Below are 22,997 nucleotides of genomic sequence, written 5' to 3' on the forward strand. Positions count from 1 at the left end.
CTGATCGAGACCTCTAATAGTAAACACTTAGAGCGGCTCTTGAATATTAATCTCTTTGCTAGAATACCAGTTACTGTGACACCCCATAGATCACTGAACACCTCTAAAGGAGTAATCTCTGACTGGGATTTAATGTCCGAAGAGGAGATGCTTGAAGAACTTAAAGAAGAAGGCGTTATACAGGTCAAGAGAATTTCCACCAGAAAAGGAGTTCTGACTCCTACACGCAATCTCATTCTGACTTTTAATACACCACATCGCCCAGCATCCATTAAAGCTGGATATCTGGTCTGTAATGTCAGACCTTATATTCCAAACCCACTATGGTGTTTCCGATGTCAGAAGTACGGACATTCCCAGACAGCTTGCCGGGGAACTCCTGCTTGTGCAAAGTGCGGGTCAGTTGAACACAACTGCGAAGCCTGTACTGCTCCCCAACCGATATGCCCAAACTGCAAAAATGATCATCCCGCTTATGCTAGAACATGCAATTGCTGGAAAACTGAGAAACTATTCAGATTTATAAAACCAATCATAATGTGTCCTGTCAAGAAGCAAAGCGAAACGTCTCACCACCAACCCTTGCAAATAGATCTACGTATGCTCAAATCACCAAAAAATTCCAATCAACCGCATCGCAAACTGAACTAACAGTACCCCCAAAAGAGTCTTTCTCGAACTACGTAAAAACACTGTACAATGCAACTCAAACTCAGGCAGTCAATACGCCAGTTTCTATACCAATCGAAAATCTCCACTCCCCGGACGAAGGACGCAAAGAAAAACAAATCGTAACTTCTGGTCACCAACAGGAAATGGATACTAAGGAAATACCCTCAGATGAACCGGTCTTACACATTTTTGTAGAAGAAGACATGGAAACAGAAAGGCCCTACTTTCGAAAGAAAGACAAAAACAAGAGTGAAAAACAGAGAACCTCAGCACCAAGAAAATGCTCAGAAAGTCTAACTAGAGATAAACAATGAACACAATAATTCAATGGAATTGTCGTGGTTTCCGTGCCAATATTAATGATCTGTACGACCTTACTTCTAAATACACACCAATATGTCTCTGCCTCCAAGAGACGTATTTCAAACCTCAAGACACACCAAAACTGTCTTATTACAATATCTTTAGAAAAGATAGAACCGATCAAAATACTGCACATGGTGGTGTAGCTGTTATAACAAACCCATATGTTCCTGTCAAACAGGTCTTACTGAACTCTCCCCTCGAGGCAATAGCGGTCCGTGTAGCTGCTGACATCCATATTACAATCTGCTCCTTATATATTCCACCAAGCTTTTCCATCCAACAAAATGATCTAAACAACCTCATAGCTCAACTCCCCACACCTTTCCTCATTCTGGGAGACTTAAATGGTCATCACACACTATGGGGTAACAACAATATCGACCAAAGAGGAAAACTAATTGAAAACTGTTTAGATGATAACAACCTTCTCCTTCTAAATGACGGGTCACCTACTTATGTTCACCTTCCTTCTGGAACATATACTGCAATAGACTTGTCTATCTGTTCTGCAACTTTGTGTTCTACTCTAAAGTGGACAGCAAACAATGATCCACTGCATAGTGATCACTTTCCCATTACAATTGAATTACTAAATAAACCCTCTTATCATCTTACTAGAATTCCTCGGTGGCTAATTGATAAAGCAGACTGGGAGATGTATAAAAAATTAGCTAAACTGGACCCTGAAATTATACAAAAATCCCCAACCAGGGAAGCGGTTGAGTATGTCACAAAAACTATACTACACACAGCAGGACAAGCTATACCAAAATCCTCCTCAAAATTACCTGAACACCCAAAAATATGGTGGAATGACGAATGCCGTGCAGCAAAAAGAGACCAAAATAAAGCTTGGAATACTTTTAGGCGCTATCCAACCACAGCTAATCTCATTCAGTTTAAACACGTTACAGCAAGAGCGAGGTATGTTAGACGCAGTAATAAAAAGGCTGCTTGGATTCGCTTCACTTCAACACCATCAATCAAGCAACTCCCACACATAAAATTTGGAAAACAAACAGGAAAATGAGTGGTAAATATCAAACGACACGTCAGCCTATCATGGAATGGAAAGGGCAGAACATTTCTGACCCTACCCAAATTGCCAATATACTAGGGGAAACTTTTGCCAAAACATCAGCAACAGAAAGTTACATACCAGCCTTCAGAAGATTCAAAGCAAATTCAGAAAAACAAAAGTTAAACTTTTCTTCAAAAGCAGAAGAATAATATAACTTACCATTCACTATCCACGAACTACATAGAGCCTTGTCAACATCTAGGCGTAGCACTGTAGGACCAGATAATATCCATTATTCGATGATACAGGAACTAAGTGCTGAATCACTGCAGTCACTTCTTGATCTGTTCAATAGGCTCTACCAAGAAGACACATTCCCTAAACAATGGCACCACGTTACAGTCCTTGCATTCCTTAAACCAGGAAAAGACCCGACAAACCCTACTAGCTATAGACCCATTGCCTTGACCAGTTGCCTTTGCAAAATTCTGGAAAAGATGGTGAACCGTCGACTGATATGGTACCTGGAAAATTTCAATCTCTTACATTCTGCACAATTCGGCATTCGACAGAACAGATCAACACTAGATATACTATTAAAACTAGAGAATTCCATTCGGGATGCATTCCTTAGATCAGAACACCATGTAATGGTTTGCTTTGACATCAGCAAGGCCTATGATTCCGCGTGGAAGTATGGAATACTCCGCGAATTACACCGCCATGGACTTCGGGGCCATCTCCCGATTTTCATACGCAACTTCCTAGACAAGCGAACTTTCCAGGTTCGATTTAAAACTTCCCTGTCGGAACTATTTTTTCAAGAAGGAGTTCCTCAGGGCTCTGTACTTAGTGCTACACTCTTTATAATTGCGATAAACACCATTGCTGAACAACTTCCAAACACTATCGATAAGGCACTGTTCGTAGATGACCTTAGTATTTCTTGCCATGCGAAAAACATGAATACGATCGAGAGACAGTTACAAGGGGCAATAAATAAGATCAGTACATGGGCACAAACCAATGGTTTTCAGCTTTGTTCTCAAAAAACGTGCATCCATTTTTGCCGACAACGTAAATTGCACCCACACCCAGAACTACAACTGAAGGGACAACCAATAGCAGTTCAACCCAGCATACGATTCTTAGGAATCACCTTAGATCATAAACTTACATTCCTGGAACATATTAAAAGACTAAGAACATCCTGCCAACAAAAATTAAATATCATCCGGGTTCTCTCAGCAACAAAGTGGGGAGCTGATCGCCTTACCTTATTATGGCTATACAGATCTTTAATAAGATCAAAACTTGACTATGGGGCACCAGTGTATAGCTCAGCAAGGCCTAGTGTCCTTCGCTGGCTTGATCCTCTCCATCATAGTGCAATACACATTGCTCTAGGAGCATATCGCACGTCTCCAATACATAGTCTATATGCTGAAGCTCACGAACCCCCTCTCTCTATCAGAAGGCAACAACTTATATTACGCTATGCATATAAAATAAGATCTATGCCTGAACACCCAAATTGGGAATTACTTTTCACCCCCCAACACAGCAGGTTATACCATAACCGCCCTACTGCTAACCGACCGTTAGGTATAAGAATAAGACATCTTCTAGAAGAACTTAATCTGAGTTTTGATAATATCTCAAATACCCCTCCACTATTCCTTGCTCCGTGGAGCATTACTCCACCTTTATGTGATAAATACCTTAATAAATGGGATAAATCTGCACTACATAAAGAAAATTTCTTGCAATTGTACCTTGCAGTGGTGGAGCAGTTTTCAAACTTCGTTGTCGTTCATACAGATGGGTCAAAGAATGACACCCACGTTGGAATCGCCGCAGTTTTCCCGAACATAACATTGGCCTACTAACTGCCACATGAGTTCAGTATATTTTCTGCCGAATTATTGGCAGTTCAGGTTTCACTGAAGCATATCGAGACCTCCAATATTGAAAACAGTATAATTTTCTCTGATTCTCGAAGTGCACTTCAAGCCCTGGAAAACACCATGAACATCACCCACCCAGTCGTAAAAGAAATAACAAACTCTTTATATACCTTATCTGAGCTTGGAAGAACCATACATTTCTGTTGGGTCCCAGAACATATGGGAATTCCAGGAAATGAATTAGCGGACAATGCCGCAAAAGCGGCCAACTTACCACCTGATGTACAGTGGAGAGTTCCACATCAAGATTATAGACGAATAATACAGGAAAAATGCATGTACCAGTGGCAATCAACATGGCAAAACCAACTTGAAAATAAGCTTCGAAGTATCAAGCCAAATCTTGAGCAATGGCCTTCAAGCCTCAGTGCAATTCGACAACAGGAGGTAATACTAGCTCGTCTCCGTATAGGTCACACTAATATTACTCATGGTTACCTTTTAAGAGGGGAGATTCACCCCCAGTATGATCACTGTAAAACAGTGCTTTCAGTGAAACATATCCTTGTGGAATGCACAAAATTTGCAATAGAATGCCAGAATCACTTCAATCAAGCCACAACTGAAGAACCACTAACGCTTAGTTCACTTTTGGGCAATAAAACAGATGTCTCAAAGATGTTTACCTTTCTCAAAGCAATCAATGTATACCACCTCCTTTAGCTAGTCAACAATCAGTTTCCTGACTCTCGATCCATAAAGAAATAGCATAAATACTAACCTATGTATGGCGCATTATGGCCATAGACGCCCATGCGCCAAAAAAATCCCCAAACAAACAAGCTCAAATAAATATCACTAGGAGGAAAACGTTTAGTGTTTAGATAGCTATATGGAAAAAAATAGGGTAAGTTGTTTCTTTAATACTGAGGTGGATAACTTTTTGAATGAACCCTTGTAATTTCATTATACTTGCTACTTTCTATGCAGTTTACTCTGGAGTGTTCTTAAAAATGTAGTGTAACTAGAGTAGAAGGGAGACATTCTAACATGTACTTTTATAACTGAACACAAACCAGCTTATCTCTCTTCCCAGTATATGAAAGCTAACAAAGCCTAATAAAAATGAAATGTAACAACATCCATTACTGCATTCTTTCTAGAAACATGTAATTGCTACATGCTGCTATTTCGACAAACAGATTTTACATGTTAACGCTAAGCAGAGTTCAGTCAGTGGTGTTATGAAATCCCATTCGAGTTGCAAAATGTATAAGAGTTGCAAAATGTAGAGCCATTTAAAATAATAAATAACCACAACGTAAAGTGTGGACCTTTAAAACAAAGAATAGTGGTACCCTTCCCTGTGCTAATACAGGAAAAATAAATAAATAAAATTTTGTAAATAAATAAATACAAACCAACTTCACAATGCACTATAATTATGGAGAACATTAATTGTTGCTTGTAACAAACTCTAACAACATGCAAGCTGTTCATCATTTCCTGCATATTTTGCCTTATGACAGCAGCTTTTGTTATAAATGTGATTCGGTTCCATTAGCAGTTTTTGTTATAAATGTGATTTGGTTCTATTAGCAGTATTTGTTATAAATGTGATTCGGTTCCATTATCAGTTTTTGTTATCCAAAATATGATTTAGTTTTAGTTGTTCTGTATATGGTTAAAAGGTTATGTGTGCTGTTTCAAAAATTTACTTAATAAATGGATATACTGAAATTGACAAATACATATAAGGGCTGTTCAAATAAAGAATGATCATAATTTTTCACAAACAACTATACTGCTTGCTATTTCTAGCTGAAATTCAGAATTTAAAACTCAACCAAGCTACATCGCATAGCAACTGTGGAGTTGACTCATGCGCACGATGTGATGTGACCTTGGCAGTTGGTCAAGTTTATGCCTGTTCATTTTCACCTACATAACAATGGATGTGATATGCGAGGAACATTATATATATATTGTTCTCAGATTTTGTTTCAACCTCAAGAAAACTTCAGCTGAAGCATATGAAATGTCAAGAGGCTTATAGTGAATCTACATCCCCATATAGTACATCTCACAGGTGGTTTAGAATGTTTAAAGATGGATATGACTCAATCACAAAAATCAGTGGTCCTGGAGCTCCAACCACTGCTGTCACCACAGAAACCATAAACACTGCTTCTGTAATTGTGAGAGAAGATTGTCATATATCAGTAGAAAACATGCACAATATTCTCCAGGACCATTTGCATATGATACATGTTTGTGCATGCTGGGTTCCAAGCGCCTCCGTAGCCAGATGGGAAGGAACACGCTTCTTGATTAGACCGGGGTTCGAGCCCATCACCCCCAAATACGGAAGATGCGGAAAGGTCAGGAAATGATCACCGCATATCCCGGAGCAATATGGCCTTAGTTGCTAATGCTCCTAAAAATCAAATAACAATAACTAACAAACAGCTGGGTTCCAAGACTACTCACACCTGAGCAGCAGCAAGTTCACATGGAGATTTGTCAGGAACCACAGTGGATAGTTACTGAAGATGGTGAGGTTTTGCACAGGTGATAATGATATATGAGACATGGTTTCATTATTTTGACCAAGAGAGTAAACAACAAAGCTCTGTTTGGAAGTCTACATTGTTGCCAACACAAAAGTTGTAGCTTCTACAGGAAAGGTTATGGTCATCTCTTTTTTTGACATTCAAGGAATGATGTACCACCATGCTGTGCTCACAACATACAACTGTTACTGGACCCTATTATGGAACTGTTCTGCACACTTTGCGGGATCACATTCATCACAGACAATCACAACTGCATGCGGGTGGGTGGATGCTATATCATGACAATGTGAGACCTCACATTCTGCATACTGTCATTAAGTAGTTAGCCAGAATTATTGTCAAATGTGTTCCTCCTCTGCCCTACAGCCCTGACCTTGCACCCTGTGATGATTTTTTATCACAGGGTGCAAGGCGTTTATCACAGCGAGGAAAACGTTTCCAGTCATCAGAAGAAGTTGTAGAGACATCAGAAGTGATTCTCAAATGCATGCCAAAAATGGCTTCCACCATATTTTTGAAGAATGGCAGTAATGTTGGAGTAAGTGCATTTCATTGAATGGAGACTACTTTTAAAAGGACCATCAAAATATGGATGTTTAATAAAGGTGTGAAAAAAAAATTTATGATAATTCTCTATTGAACAGCTTTTGTAGATAGTTCCTTCCTAAGAGGTAAATCTTTACCTTTGCTGGTTTCCTGCATGTGATTAGTGTTTCATTTATATATATTTTTATTGCATTGCTAGTTGAGGCGAAATAGGGGATATATCATGAATCTATGATAATTAGTCTCATATAAGTCTTGTTTATGAAAATTACTCTGTAACTGAATATTCTGCAGAAGAGAATATAGTGGTTTACTGGTTTCTAATGGATCATTATAGCCATAGTTGCCAGTGCACCAATAAAATCCAAACCAAACCAAGCTGGTTTCTAAACTTTACATAATGGCAGTTCCTTTAGTTTAGCAATATTTTCATTGCATCTGCCCTCACTTTGAATAATTAAATTTAACCTAAATACTCATTCATTTGTCCTTCCCTCTTGGAGGCATGTCTCACGCTTTGAAAATCATTGGAGTATCTTCTTCCCTTCCAAGAGGTGTAGATATCTTTTACCAGTTTTGCCATAAGTTTTTTTTTTTTTTTTTTTTATATCTATAAATATGTACAATTCTATGCATATTTTTTATATTGGGGACATGATCACACCTGTCCTGTCTTACATCAATTGATGAAATTGCAATATTTGTAGTTCAGTTGGATAGTTATCTCCATAAGTTGGAAAACACTTAGGTTGTTTATTTTCTTACATTTTTAAATTTAAAAAAAATTTTAATATTTATTTTTCATTATTTTTATATTTATTATTTTTTTGGCTAGTGTAGCAAAAGCATGTGGCACTCTCCACTATATGGCTAATACTAATAAGGTGTGTACCAAGGTTGCGCTGTTTGTGTCTTTATGCTTATGAATAAGAGAAGACCATCTTAAGTATTCTTAAGATGGTAGTTCTCTGCTGGAGTGCCATTAATTAATACTAGTCCCACATATGCAACTTAAATGTATGTGTCACAGCAAGATTCCAGTTCCATAGACACCCTTTTAGAATGGCACTACCATGTATCATCTCTCTCTCTCTCTCTCCCTCCCTCCCTCCCCTTTAGAATAATCTTCATGTTTAAATACAGTAGGCTTCTTGGGAACTAGAATTTGAATCAGATACATCTGCATCATAATATACTGTGGGGTTGACTCTTAAAATTTGTAAGTAATATGTTTTGAGCATACATGTTTTTCAGTCCAGAGTTAAACTATTAGATTAACTCCAGATTGTAAACATATGTGCTTAAACTGATATGTATAGTTTTTACATAGTAATCAAATATTTGTTGCAGTTGTCCATGTGTACTGAGCCGATGAGGGAGCTAAGTAATCCAGGTGCCAGTGGAAGTATATTTTATCTTACTAATGATGATGAATTTATTATCAAGACAGTTCAACATAAAGAGGCAGAATTTTTACAAAAGCTTTTACCTGGTTACTATATGGTAAGTTAATTTTTAAAAATGCTAAATGTTTCAGTTTAACTAAGTATTTTTCTTACTACCATGTTATGCTGAAATTAAAAGTCTATAAGAATCCTTTCCTGTGTACTGTATTATATAATGTTATATGACCTGAAGTTACATTAATATTATAATTTTTTTTTTAACTTTGTTTTTGCATTTCAAATTAATGAGGTTTTGCTATATATATAAGCTAAATGAACATATTGTAGTCAGACTGTAATTACATTCAAACTGTAAATTTGTATAAAAGGAACCAAACATCAACAGCCACAACACAACTAGGAATATATTAATGCCTCTAACAGGTTTTGTGATAAATCAGTGGGAAAAAAATTGCAAAAGTATAGTTGAGTGAGAGATAGTGGATGAAAACAGTCAACTTCTGGAAATTAATTAATACTATAGCTAATTATCTACTTTTGGAAAAAGGCTGAATACATTCTTATGGGCTAGCATCAAGCATTATATTATTCATAATTAACACCCTGTCTGTTTAATTGCTTCCTTTATTTCTGCAAAGTGGAGGTACAATTGTTAAAGGACCAGTAGCCCCTTGTGTGGCTAACCTTTACTTACATCATTATGAAAAAATTGTAGAGTAAGATATTACAATATTTCAATTCATCAAAGACCTAATTTTTTAAATTATTCTAACTTCAAGGAAAATCTCAAATCTGCACAGAATTTGATACAGAACTTAAGGTAGATAGGACCAGTAAGACTGATAATTTTGATGTAGTTTATCCAGACATTTGTATTTTTTTTTTAGAATGGTGAATTAACAACTAGGCTTATGACAAAAGGGAAGATTTCAATTTTAGTCTTTAGTCTTTTTGGGTGCTGGGATCCAACACCCACAGCCTAAGCTCCAGGCTGACACTGTAGGAATCTGATGTGTTTGCCATGTGCCTCGCATGAAATACAATTCTTCTTCTTCTTCTTTGGTCCTTAGCTGGCAGCTGGGGGAGGCGGTTGGCCACGCAACCAGTATGCTGCTGTAGGTGCCGCAGGGTTTCGGACTTGCTCTGTGATGTTCTTCCATACCTTACGATCCATGGCTTCAGTCCTGGCCTGGTTAAGGTCGAGACGTTGGCTCTTCAAGTCATCTTCCACTTGCTTGGCCCACGTTTTCCTAGGCGCGGTCCGTTGGATGCTCCATTGGGTGGGTCGTTGTCTCCAAAGGAGTGTGGATGGTATTCTGTTCGTGCCCATTCTACATACGTGGCCAAACCATCTGAGCCTTCGCTTCTGGATTTGGTCAGCAATGGTTGGTTGCTGTTGGCATCTGGCGCGGATGGTATCATTAGTGATGCGGTCGCGAAGAGAGATGCCCAAGATCTGCCGCAGGCATCGCATTTGGAATACCTCAAGTTTGTTCAAATCTAACTTGAGACAAATCCATGTTTCCGATCCGTAAAGAAGAATGGGCAGGATCAAAGTCCGGAAGAGTCGGATTTTAGTCTTTGTGGAAATGTTGGTCCTCTTCCACAGACACCATTTGAGCGAGGCGAACGCAGTGGCTGCCTGTCCAATTCTGCTGTGGATTTCCATGGTGGATGCAACTTTCTTCTCCTGGACCAGCGACCCAAGGTATTTAAAGTCCTGCACTTGCTCGATCTGGATGCCTTCGAGATAGATGGTGGCTTGCGACCCATCTGTTGTCAGGGCCTTTGTCTTACCAGCATTGATCTTCAAACCGTATGGCCGGGCAATGCGGGCAATGTCGTAGAGGATTTCCGTGGCTTCAGCGTCGTTACCGGCAAGGATAGCACTATCATCAGCAAACATCAGGTCAGTCACATAGTGATCCTTGTCATATTGTATGCCCTGTCTGTTTCTGAATGCTTGCCTCATAATGGCGTCGACCACGATGTTGAAAAGCAACGGGGAGGCTACATCCCCTTGGCGGACTCCAGTTTGGATGGTAAATTCCTCAGATAAATCGTTCTGGATGCGCACCTGGCTGGTTAAACCGTTGTATGCAGTTTGGAGGAGTGTGATGACTTTTCGAGGTACATGTTCAACCTCTAGTAGTTTCCATAAGGCAGGCCGGTGGACACAGTCGAAAGCAGACTTAAAGTCAATGAAAACAATGACGGTTCGCTGTCCACACCGGATCCTCTCCTCCATCAGCTGACGAATGGCAAAGATTTGATCACAGCATCCTCGCCCGGGTCTAAATCCTGCCTGTTCTTCTCGACTGGTTTGCTCGCGATGTTTTTGCAGTCTTGACTGGATAATCTTCATAAAGACCTTTCCAATGATGGAAAGGAGGCTGATGCCACGGTAGTTCTTGCAGTCCCGGTTATCACCTTTCTTGTGGATTGGTACGATAATGGCTTTCCTCCATGTTAACGGAATTTGTTCAGTGCACCAGATGGTTTTGAGGAGTGAGTGTAGTCGGCGAAGCAGTACATCTCCCCCGGCTTTGATTGCTTCTGTGGTGACTTGGTCCACTCCTGGTGCCTTGCCATTCTTCAGGGATTGTATGGCTGCTTTCACTTCTTCTACTGTAGGCTCAACATCGACCATGGAGACCTCAGGGGGGTCGATCGAGAGTGCTGTTGCTGGCGGTCCCTGAGGTGGGTCGTGATTATACAGAGCTTTGAAGAATTCACTCCACCGTTGCAGGCGTTCGGATGGTGATCGCACGAAGGTCCCATCAGCATTCTTGATGTTGTCACTAGTCAATTTAGTCTTTCCACTCAGACATCTGAGGGTGCGGTAGAGAGTGCGGTACTCGTTTTTGGATGCCGCCACTTCAAGATCGTCTGCCACTTGGTTCCAGTATGCTTCTCTTTCTGCTGTCATTCTTTGTCGGACTTCTCGGTTTAGCTGCCGGTACCGTTCAAAGTCGACCAACTTTGTCTGTTTCCGTTTGTCCACGAGGTCGAGGCACTCATCTGATATCCATGGTTGCGTTCGACGTCGGGCAGGTGGACATAGGGGCTTGGCACATTCCAGGATGGCATCAGAGATCTGCTTTTCTTCTTCATTTATATCCTCGGGCACGGCCAGCATCTCGAAGCGGTTGGATAGGGCGATCTGATATGCCTGTTTGTTGGCAGCATTCATTAGCTGCCTCCAGTCCAGCTTGGCTGACCGAGATGATCTTTTTGCATGCCGTAATTTGAGCTGCACCTTAGCCCGGATGAGGTAATGATCAGATCCGCAATCAGGTCCCCTCATGGCACGAACATCCATGAGTGATGAGCGAAATCTGGCATTGATCAAAATGTAGTCCAGGATTGCTGAGTCCTTGCCAGATGGATTTCGCCATGTAAGTTGATGTTTTTGAGGGTGCTGGAAATGGCTGTTTCCAATGATCAGGTTGTTAGATGCGGCAAAGGACAACAAACGTAGTCCGTTGTCATTGATCTTCCCATGGCCAAACTTGCCCATTGTTGTTTCCCAACCAGATCTGTCCACGCCAATATGGGCATTAAAGTCCCCTGCGAGGATGATCACAATTCGGTAATTTCGGAAATTTTTTTCGGAAATACAATTAGGTAATTTTTAATTTAAAAAATGTTTACTATTTGAACTATATAAGGGCAGCAAAATACTACTAATGCAGTCATGTGTTAAATATCATTAGTTATCTAAATTAACTATAAACTTTGCCATGAGTGTAATAATAAATATGACTGCATTTATAACTAAATTATATGTGAATAAAAAAAAAATAATAAAAAAATAAATATATATATAATATTACAGATAATATAAAGAAAATAAATCCAACAATAATACCATCAGGGACCTAAGACAACGCAAAAAAAAAAGAAAAAAAAAAAAACTAATATGTAACTAATATGTAAATAATATTTACATATTAGTTACAGTTACTTTCGTTTTAACTTTCTTTACTTTTATCAATAATTATAATTATATATATATATATATATATATATATACAGTAGGCCCTTGATTTAACAGACAAAAAATTTCTCTCCAAAAGGAAAAATTTAGAACTTTTTTTTTTTTATTCGCGAATAGCTTGGGCCTAAAATTTCAGGGGAGTGATGGATGGCTGTGGCATTTTTGAAAGCACCACAGCATTGTTAATAAACTTACCTGTGGTGAATCTTTAGGTGCAGATGAAGACACAAGTTGAGATTTTCAGAAAATATCTAAATAATCTCTTTAAAAATGAAGGCCTCATTTTATCACAGCTTTATAATGCTGACGAGATGGGCTTTTTTATCGTGCTGTTCCTGAAAATAGTAGTAGTAGTAGTGGCATGTGATGCAAGAAAGCAAGTGTATGAGCTTATACTGCATCAGCAAAAAAAAAAAAAAATCACACCATTCCCTCCAAATACCTGACCAGTTCCTCCTTAAATTTATTTAACTTATCAACTTCAACAACGACAGATGGAAGTGTGTTCCAGCAATTAACCACCCGCTGGCTAAAGGCAAATTTCTGCACATCTATTCTATATCTGTCTTTTCTTAATTTGAATTTATGCCCCCTTAGGTTCGTAATCTGAACAAGTGGAAGGATCCCATCAGAATTCAGCATGATCTGATTGAGGTGTATAAGGCCTTGAATGGGTCTTATACATTTCAATCAGATCACTGCGCAGGTGCCTAGTCTCCAGCCACTGCAATTTGCAGAACTTAAGCCTCTCTTGGTAAGAGGATCCCTTCATTCCCCTCACCAATCTTGTTGCCCTTCTCTGTACATGCTCAAGCAAATCGACATCCTTCCTAAAATGAGGCCTCCAGACCTGTACACAGCACTCAAGATGTGGCCTGACCATTGCTTTATACAGAGGGACAATCACCTCCTTTTCCTTGCTAGCAAAATTCCTATATATCATTGACAAAACCCCATGACCTGCCCTGGCAGCCTGTCTGCATTGCTCAGAAAACTTCATATCTGACTGCACAATTACTCCCAGGTCTTTTTCATTTTCTACTGCCTTAAGTGTAGTACCACACAGTTGGTATGTTTCTCTGGAGTTACTTCTACCCATATGCAGTACTTTGCATTTGTCAAAGTTAAACTTCAGTTGCCACTTCTTGGCCCATCTGCCCACAAATTATCTAGAGTCTGTTGCAGTAGCACACTGCCATTACTGTCATTAACAACCCTGCTAACCTTTGTATCATCTGCAAACTTCAACACTAAGCCTAATATACCTTCATCAATATTATTCATAAATATACAGAACAACAGAGGACCCAACACCGAACCCTGTGGGACTCCACTAATAACATTAGTCCATGAATAGCAGCACCTATTAATTACCACCCTCTGTCTTCTCCCACTCAACCATCCTTTTATCCATTGTAGCAACTTACCCTTAACACCATACAGCTCCAATTTGTACAATAGTCTTCCATGCACAACAGTGTCAAAAGCTTTCCTGAAATCCAAATATATGATATCAAAATTATTTTTTGCATCCAGTTCCTTTGTAATCACATCATAATATCCTATCAAATTTGTCAGACAAGTCTTTCTCTTAAAAAACCCATGCTGTGTCTGAATTATTGCTGCAGTCTTGTATAGATGATCCTGCAATGCATCTTTAACCAGTGACTCCATTATTTTACCCGGAACAGAAGTTAAACTAATTGGCCTGTAATTACTCGTGTCACCCTTCAATCCCCCTTTGTGAATTGGGGATACATTTGCACATCTCCAGTCCGTGGGAACCTCCCCTGAGTCCAAGGATGCTCTCATAATTATGGCTAAGGGTTTGCTTAGTTGCTTTGCCGCCTCTTTTAAAATAACTGGATAGATCCCATCCACCCCAGGTGCCTTTCTTATGTTTAACTTCAACAATTTCTCCTCCACTTTGCTCTCAGTTATTACAAAATCATTAAGCACCCTGCTACAATTTGATAACCTTCTGCCATTTTCAAACCTTAATAACTCCTCATGTGTGAATATAGACGCAAAATACTCATTCAGTTTGTTTGCTATCCGAGCAGGATCATCAACAGTCGAACTATCGATATCAAGTGGACCAATCAGATTCATCCCCTTCTTTTTAGCGTTTATATAAGTAAAGAAATCCTTGCTGTTTTTCTTAGCATCTTTTGCCAAATATTTCTCGTAATCTGTCTTCGCCTGCCTAACCTCCTTTGTGACCTGATTACAGACTAGCTTATATTTGCCCTAGGTTTCTGATTCGCTTGATAATTTATATGCATCCCATGCATTTTTCTTCTGTGTCACGAGTCTCATTAGTTCATTTGATAACCATTTAGGCCTAAACCTTGAACAATATTTCTTAATAGGTATGAAACTTTTAGTAGCATCCATGATTAATTCCTTGAATGCTTCCCACTTAGAATTTACTGTTGGTAACATCATCAGTTGATCCCACTGTACTCTCCTTTACGGAAGCAAAAACCCTTTCCTTTATCCCTGATGGTAATTATATCTTTAAGTAAATCCCACATCAGTACACTTTGATCACTGCCACCTAGTGGTTCCTTTATCTGCAAATTCTTAATACACGAATGATCACTGATGATAACCAGATCAAAAGTATTACCCTCTCTGGTTAGGCGCCTCCATAGCCAGGTGGGAAGGTGCAGCAGTGCGTAGCACACGCTTCTTGATTAGACTGGGGTTCGAGCCTGTCACCACCAAATATGGAGGATGCGGAAAGGTCAGGGAATGACCACTGCATATCCCCGGAGCAATGTGGCCTTAGTTGCTAATGCTCCTAAAAACCAAAACAACAACAACCTCTCTGGTTGCCTCTCGAACATGCTGCTGCAGAAAACAATCATCCAATAAATCATCCAATCCAATTCCACCATATTTTTGAATGACCAACCCACAAATTCCAGTCAATATCTGGGAAGTTAAAATCCCCCATTATAAGACATTCTGATTTACTAACCCACTCTATTTCTCTGTACAATTGTTCATTGTACTCATTCGAGTCATTAGGCCTATAACAAACTCCTACTCTTATTTTTGCTTTCACAGTGCTTACGTCACACCAAACTGACTCAACAGTGCACTGTTCATCTATATCAACTGGATGCACTTCTTTTGATTTTATGTTTTTCTTAATTAACAGCATAACACCTCCTCCCTTCCTATCCTGTCTATCCTTTCTTTACACATTGTACTCCCCAAATTCCAGTTCTGCATTCCTTATATCTGTGTGACACCACGTCTGCTATCCCAACAATATCCACCTTTAATGTCTTGACCAACACTTCAAATTCATCAAATTTATTTACTATACTTCTAGCATTGGTATACATGCAAGTATACATGTACCTATTCTTATTATTAGTTACCCTATCCCATATACCCACCTGTTTCACTATGACTGCCATCAGTCCCTGAAACCCCAGGCTTACAAGCACGAAACAAGCACCCCTGGTCGTAAGCTTAAATAAGGAGTGAATTTCAGTTTTATTTTGTGCAAATGCTAATGGCTTGCATCAGCTTAAGCCTATGATAGTTCGTCAGGCAAAAAAACCTCCTGTTTTAAAGGATTTAATGAAACAGTTACCGGTGATATATTCCCACTCAAAAAATACCTGGTTTGCAATGGATATTTTCTGTGACTGGTTCTTTATCTATTTTATTCCTGATGTGTGATGCTATCAGACAGATGTGCTGAGAATTCCTTCTCATTAAATAAAGGCTGTTTTACTGCTAGATAATGTACCTGGTCACCCTAATGCTGAGAGGTTAATTAACAGGGATAGGAGAATTAAATGTGTTTTTCTGCCTCCAAACACTACTTCACTGATACAGCTGATGGATCAGGGTGTAATCGTTTCATATAAGAGGTTGTATAAGAAGAAGCTTTTGGAAGAGGTGGTGGTCATTTTGGAAAAACGGAGCCGTATACACTCAGTCAGATTTTATCCGACAATGACCATGTGTCTGCTATTTTTAGCTTTTTGAAATCAGTAAACCGTTTTACTGATATTTAAAAAATTGTTACTTGTTTATTGATATTTGTCTTTTACAGTTTAAACTTACAGTTTATACAGTTTTTATACCTTGACTTAGTGACCTAATTCATTAGGCCACTGAAAGCTTTACTTTTTTATGACCAAGTTTTCCTTAGTTGCTAATGCGCCAATAAAACCCAACCAACCAATCTGTTATAAGACAACATATGGATGGCATCATACATTATATTGAATCATCATCACACCCTGATGTGCTTCCTTATTATGAACATTTTAGAGAATTTCGATCTACTGTAATAAGGAAGCAGCATCAAGGTGTAAGGCAACTGAAGCTTGGTGATTTCTTTAAGAACACTTCATCAACTGGACCTCTTTCACCAGAACCCTCTACCAGCAAGGAATTGACACCTCTCCCCCCCCCCCATATGACAGTTGTTTCTGACTCTGACAATTGTGATTCTTTCAATTAAGTTAATATTAATATTGAATATTATGTATCTTTTTTTTTTACGTCTTTTGTTTTTTATTCAATGTAGTTTAAGAATTTTAAAGTATTTTTCCCCCCCTCTAAAATGGATTTAAATGAAAAAACTAATGTTCACATTGAAAACTGTGTGAGCTTTAAGAAGAAAAAATTAAAAGAAGTGGTGGGAACATTCCATTAGTTACATTGTATAGTTTTTGATGTGTTTAATTAAAATAAAGTTTGGTTCCTGTCGTAAATTTATTTTTATATTTTTAACAGATGTTTTAGTGGCATGTATAAATTACTCAATGTACATTATAATAATATTTTATTCATACTTATACATTATAATAACATTTTAATACATCCTGTACATTTAAAATACATTTAATTTAATGGACTTTCAGCAATAGCAGACATCCCTTCCCCCAATTAGTCCATTAAATTGAGGGTCTACTGTGTGTGTGTGTGTGTGTTTAAAGTGAGAAGAAATAATAAGGAAAGAAATAGAAGGGAAATAGAAGATGACTAATAAAATATGCATAATAAGAAATAAATAATTACAAAATTTATAAAATAATTACAAAATTGACAAAATATTACAATGAGATATACAATGCCAATCACAAAAACAAAAAAAGTTTAGATAATGGGTATCCCTGATCCTTGTATCATTGCAAAATGATATCTTTACTGGTCTGAAATTTCTCTTTCTCAAAATATCATGTTATTTAGGTATATTGATGACTTTTGCATAATTAATTATCCAAATTTTATTAAGGATTTTGACCATTTGCGTCCTCTTGAACTTTAGAAAAAACTAATTTTTGTAACACCACCACTAATTATTTGGACCTAAACACTAGTATTGTTAATGATTATACTAACGTTGATCTTTATAACAAAAGAGACTCATTCAACTTTAAAGTTGTTAATTATTCCCATTGGTTTTCCAATATTTCTAATAGGGTCCACTCTGATGTCAGTTATTTCCCAATCTGTCAGAATTTCTACCATATGTATTAACTACAGTTGCTTTTTCCAACCTTAAAAATTTTTTCTTCAACTTATCGCCAGTTCTTTTCCTTTATCTTATTTAAATTATAATTTTCATAAAACTCTTAACATAATCAACCATAATTTTTTTTTTTTTTTTTTTTCAAAATCTATTATCTTACTAGAGATTTCTCTCTTTTTTTTTTTTTTTTTTTTGTTGGCATTGTGTATCTCATTGATATTTTGTCAATTTTGTAATTATTTCTTATTATGCATATTTTATGAGTTATCTTCTATCACTCTGTCTCCCTCACTTTCCTTATTTTTATTTAATTTTTTTTTTTCCTCACTTTATTGTCCATGCTCTGCTTAGGTTTAGCATTTGCTGCCTTTGACTGTGCTAGACTACTTCTCCATTTTTCTACCTTCTTATTTCCACTTTCTTATTATTCCATTCAACGTATATATAAATTTTGTTATTTAAACCAGCTAAAACTCAACTTAAGCAGAATACTCATCAAGTTCAATTTATTCTTGCCTTGTTTTCCAACAAGGCAAGGATAAATAGGTAATGATAGAGAAATGAAACACTGAGATTAATGTGATTGAGAATTAAATAATCCAGATAAATGTCTGTTTTGAAATAAGATTAAATACAGCTAAACTTTAAAATATAGCATCCTCTGGAATTGAGTGTAGTGGATTTTATAGAGATATAAAATTGTTAAGAACTAACAACTGAACTTTATTATATCTGTAAGCATTTATAATGACTAAAATGATAAAAGGTAGTGCTAGTGGTTACAAATATAAATAATATTTCAGTTTGCTAAATGTAAACAAATGACAGTAACAGGATCACAGCCAATCATGTGCTGTAATGTCAATTTTAATGCATGCCTGGTATAGTGTTAGAGAGAATATCAATGAATGTGCTTCTGAGAAAACTACTTTTGCATTGGAGGTTAAAAAAAAATAACTATTCTTCTTAAGGAATAATTTCAATGTTGTAGGTGCAGTCTATCAATTTACATAACATTTTGATTTTAATAATGTACCTTAGTGAAATTCATTCAGTTTATCTCATGTGAAAAAAAAAAATTGCCAAATTTCAATTTTTCTGTCTTTTGTAAGTAGATATGCAGCTGACAAATTGTGCCTAGTTGTATGGAATTAAATGTATTGCACATCAGTAAGCCATTGTTTATGGAGTAGAGTAACCATATATTCAATCAAGCATACATTTATCCAGCTGTATCCACACTGAGCATTTTCTATCTCTCTCTTCACTCTCAGCTGTTCTGAAGGGAAATCAAACTGGTCATTGGCTAACACAATGGCTGTGTGACCAGCCACATGGCTATAATTTGTAAAAGCAGTTCATGATGAGCTATATTTACTGAATAAGCAATAGTACTGAAAGAGAGAAATGTTACCCTTTTTTGCATGGCTTCTTAAAGATATGTTGTTGTTGTTGTTGTTTTTTTTTTTGGTTTTTAGGAGCATTAGCAACTAAGGCCATATTGCTCCGGGGATATGCGGTGGTCATTCTCTGACCTTTCCGCATCCTCCGTATTTGGTGGGTACGGGCTCGAACCCCAGTCTAATCAAGAAGCATGCGCTACGCACTACTGCTCCTGCCCACCTGGCTACGGAGGTGCCCCTTAAAGATATGCAATATTTGATACTAGTACTGGTTTATTTTCTTTCTTTATTGTAAAATGTGCTGGATTTCAAAGAATTCTGGATTGCAAAATGCCAAGTTTTAGAGTATCTAATATAATGATTGGAAATACATTTTTACAATTCCTGATAAGCTCATCAGGACAAGAACATGAGCTTATCAGGAATATTTGACTATTGTTGGTATATACAGGGTTTCCTTGAAATTGACATCGATATTTATAGAGGGGAAAGCTTCATTAAAATACAAGAAGAAAAGTCTGCACTCAGTTTGAATTAGGAGTAGCAGGTTTTCAGTTGGAGCGTTAAAAAGATTAGTGACATCAAATTCCACTTTTGGTGCTTTGCAAATATCACAAAGTGGGGTATACAAATCAGATTGTTGAACAGAATGGTATATAAATTGTCATTAGGAGCATTTATATCATCACACATTTTTTATAAAATGTGTGATGAAATTGCGACTTCATTAAATGTATGGTGAATAGAAGAGCATTAATGTTAGTAGACATTCACTTTGGTATATGTGAAGGAAATGCTAGAGCTGCAGTCACTGAATACTAGCATTGTTTTCCAACAAGGCAACACCTTAATTAGTGTACATTTGTCAACGTCCATTGTACTTTGAGAGAATGAGGTCCAGTGAAAGGGCATCATGACCGAGGCCAGCCCCCAACTGTATTCTACACAAGCAGAGGAAGAGGTGCTGAATATTGTGACATTAGATCCCTCCACTAGCATACAGAGTTGTTGCAAGAACAGGTCATCCCAAAACCTTTGTTTGGCATACACTGCATGAACACAGGCTGTATGTATACCATATACATTGTAAGCAGGTGATTCCTTTGCATGCAAGCAATTTTTTTATGGATACTTAATGGTATCAATAACAGTCTAGACTTTCTTGTTGATATCCTGTGGACCAACGAGGAAACATTTACATGAGATGGGATATTCAACATGCACAATCTCCATACATGGTCAGTGGAAAATCCTCACACCATTCGGCAATCCCATTTCCAAGTTGGGTTTAATGTCAATATGTGGTCTAGCATTGTAGGAGAAAAACTTTATTCTTGATGACTTCCCTGCCTGCCTAAACGCTGATCATCACTTACAGTTTTTGCAGAGAATATTGCCAACACTTCTGAAAGACATTCCTTTAAGTGAACTTGCCAATATGTGGTTTCAGCTCGACAAAGCACCACCTTTTGCATTGGATGATTTTGGACAATAAATAAGAACATTCTTAAATGATTTTTACCGGAATCACTGGATTGTTCATAGAGGTCTTGGCCCCCCACTCTCTCCTGACCGTAATGCCTTGGATTTTTATGTGTGGATCACATAAAACAAATTGTTTATGCAGCAGAGGTTATCAACTGAGATGACTTGTTGAATCGCATCCACGAAGCTGCTGCTATTAAAAACAATATGGTGCTACTCGCATGTGTACAGGATTTCTTCTCATGCAATGTTGAAGCCTCTCTCCTGTCATACAGCACTCATTTCGAACATCTTTTGTGATATTTCTTTTGATCATGTTTCAGTTTGATCACAGTACTAATAAATTCAATTACTTCTGCTGTAGAATATTATTGAGTTCCCGAGTGCTCTTCAATTCATAGCTAAATTTTAATCAGTGAACATTTATTGTTATTGATAACTGTGTACACTACAAGTAACGTTATTCAGATAATTGGTAATAATTAAAATAAAAATTTTTACATAAAAAAAGTATCTAATTAAAGTAAGACTTTTTTTTTTTTTTTTTTTTACAATGCTTGCTTTCATAAATTTACTATTATACGCAAAATGCAAGAATCACAAATGACATCATTAATCTATTTAATGCTCTAACTCAAAACCCTTTGCTCCTGCTTCAAACTGAGTGTAGATTTGTATTTTAATCTTATGTTCCAAAATTATTTGGAACATAAGTTTTATGATTTTGGGATTTTTTTTTTGTTAAGAGAAGTTAGTTGATTGCTTAATTGATAAAGTAAAGTAATTATTACTCTAAGTATTAACAATGAGCTTATTTGAGCACATAATTATTCAGTATTAAATTTTTATATTCGACTTTATATTGAATTTCTGTTTGATATTAGATGTGAGAAAATTGCATTTTTTTGTGAAAAAGAGTTTTAATTAAGTTTAATAATGTGACATTTTAAAATTATATATGTTAGAAAGGACAATAACTATTGATTAATCTCTTCCTATACAGAATCTTAATCAGAATCCTAGGACATTGTTGCCAAAGTTTTTTGGCCTCTACTGTTATCAGGTAAGAGTTTTTGAAAAAGGGATGTTCACAGTTCTCTGTTATATTAGCAAAATATCTCTAATTTGAATCAAAAACAAGTGAATTAATAAGTCATCTCTCTTTTGATAGATATAAATAGTTTAGAAACTTTTAATGAAGATGGTTAACCATTAAAAAATCATAGGAGATGTCAGTAACATCCCAGTTTTAGTGTACTTGTTAATCATAAATTTATGAAACCTCTCATGAGGGTCTTCTAAGGTGTAACAATTTGTTTGCTTCACCATGAATTTTGTTTTTCTACACCTAATGAAAAAGTACTGGGTCAATCTAAAAGACACTGTAGTTTGAATGCTTATATTTTTCGGTATACGTAATGTACAGGAATAATTTTGGCATTAACTAACACAGTAAACTTGTAAGAACCATTTATCAATGGAAAACATGTTCAGAACATGAACTACCAGCATTTGAGTCCATTTATAGTCATTGGAAGTTGAAAAACTAGTTCTGCCTAGATGTCAGGAGCAATTCTGATGACAAGAGATGCAATGCCTTCTTTCAGTTCAATGGCTGTGTGGGGACTGTTGTTTTTATCCATGGTCACTTAGCAGTATCCTCATAAAAAATGATTGTAAGGGTTAAGTCCTGGGAAATATTCAGGGAAGTGATTCATGATAACATTATTACCAAAATTGTATTCTGTGCAAGTTGTTGAGCCTAACCTGTTGGAAGAGTGTTTCTTGAAACTGAACATCAATGACTTAGAGAAATGGGATGAAGTCTTAAGTGATCTCTCTCCTCATCATGGGTACACGATGCTGCTGGTCTTTTAGATTAGCATCATTGCTATGTTAAAGCCTACATTCCCGCCTGCGACCATAGGAATCAGGTTTGCTTTCCATGTGCTGTGACCTGTGGAAACTCAAAATGGTGGAAAGCCTCCTGTCTTTTACAAGAGAGCAGGCCCTGGGATGGTTCATTCAGGATCATTTGGCTAGTTGGTTCACCTGAAAATATCAATTGTGTCAGTACGATGGCCATACCCTCATGTTTTGAGGAAC

At 37.3% G+C, this 22,997-nt stretch overlaps 1 protein-coding gene across 1 annotated transcript in view; it reads left to right on the forward strand.

Moving 5' to 3' along the window:
• LOC150075211 (phosphatidylinositol 4-phosphate 5-kinase type-1 alpha-like) overlaps positions 1-22,997 on the forward strand; it is a 271,058-nt gene that overhangs the window by 95,242 nt on the left and 152,819 nt on the right. Inside the window, exons 7-8 of the mRNA XM_090388401.1 lie at positions 8,439-8,591; positions 21,895-21,954. Of these exons, the coding sequence (XP_090244527.1) occupies positions 8,439-8,591; positions 21,895-21,954 (213 nt within the window). The remainder of the gene's footprint in view (positions 1-8,438; positions 8,592-21,894; positions 21,955-22,997) is intronic.

The sequence above is a fragment of the Mastigoproctus giganteus genome, chromosome 14, assembly GCF_048544385.1.
Source record: "Mastigoproctus giganteus isolate SK-2022 chromosome 14, ASM4854438v1, whole genome shotgun sequence".
Classification (NCBI taxonomy): Eukaryota; Metazoa; Arthropoda; class Arachnida; order Uropygi; family Thelyphonidae; genus Mastigoproctus; species Mastigoproctus giganteus.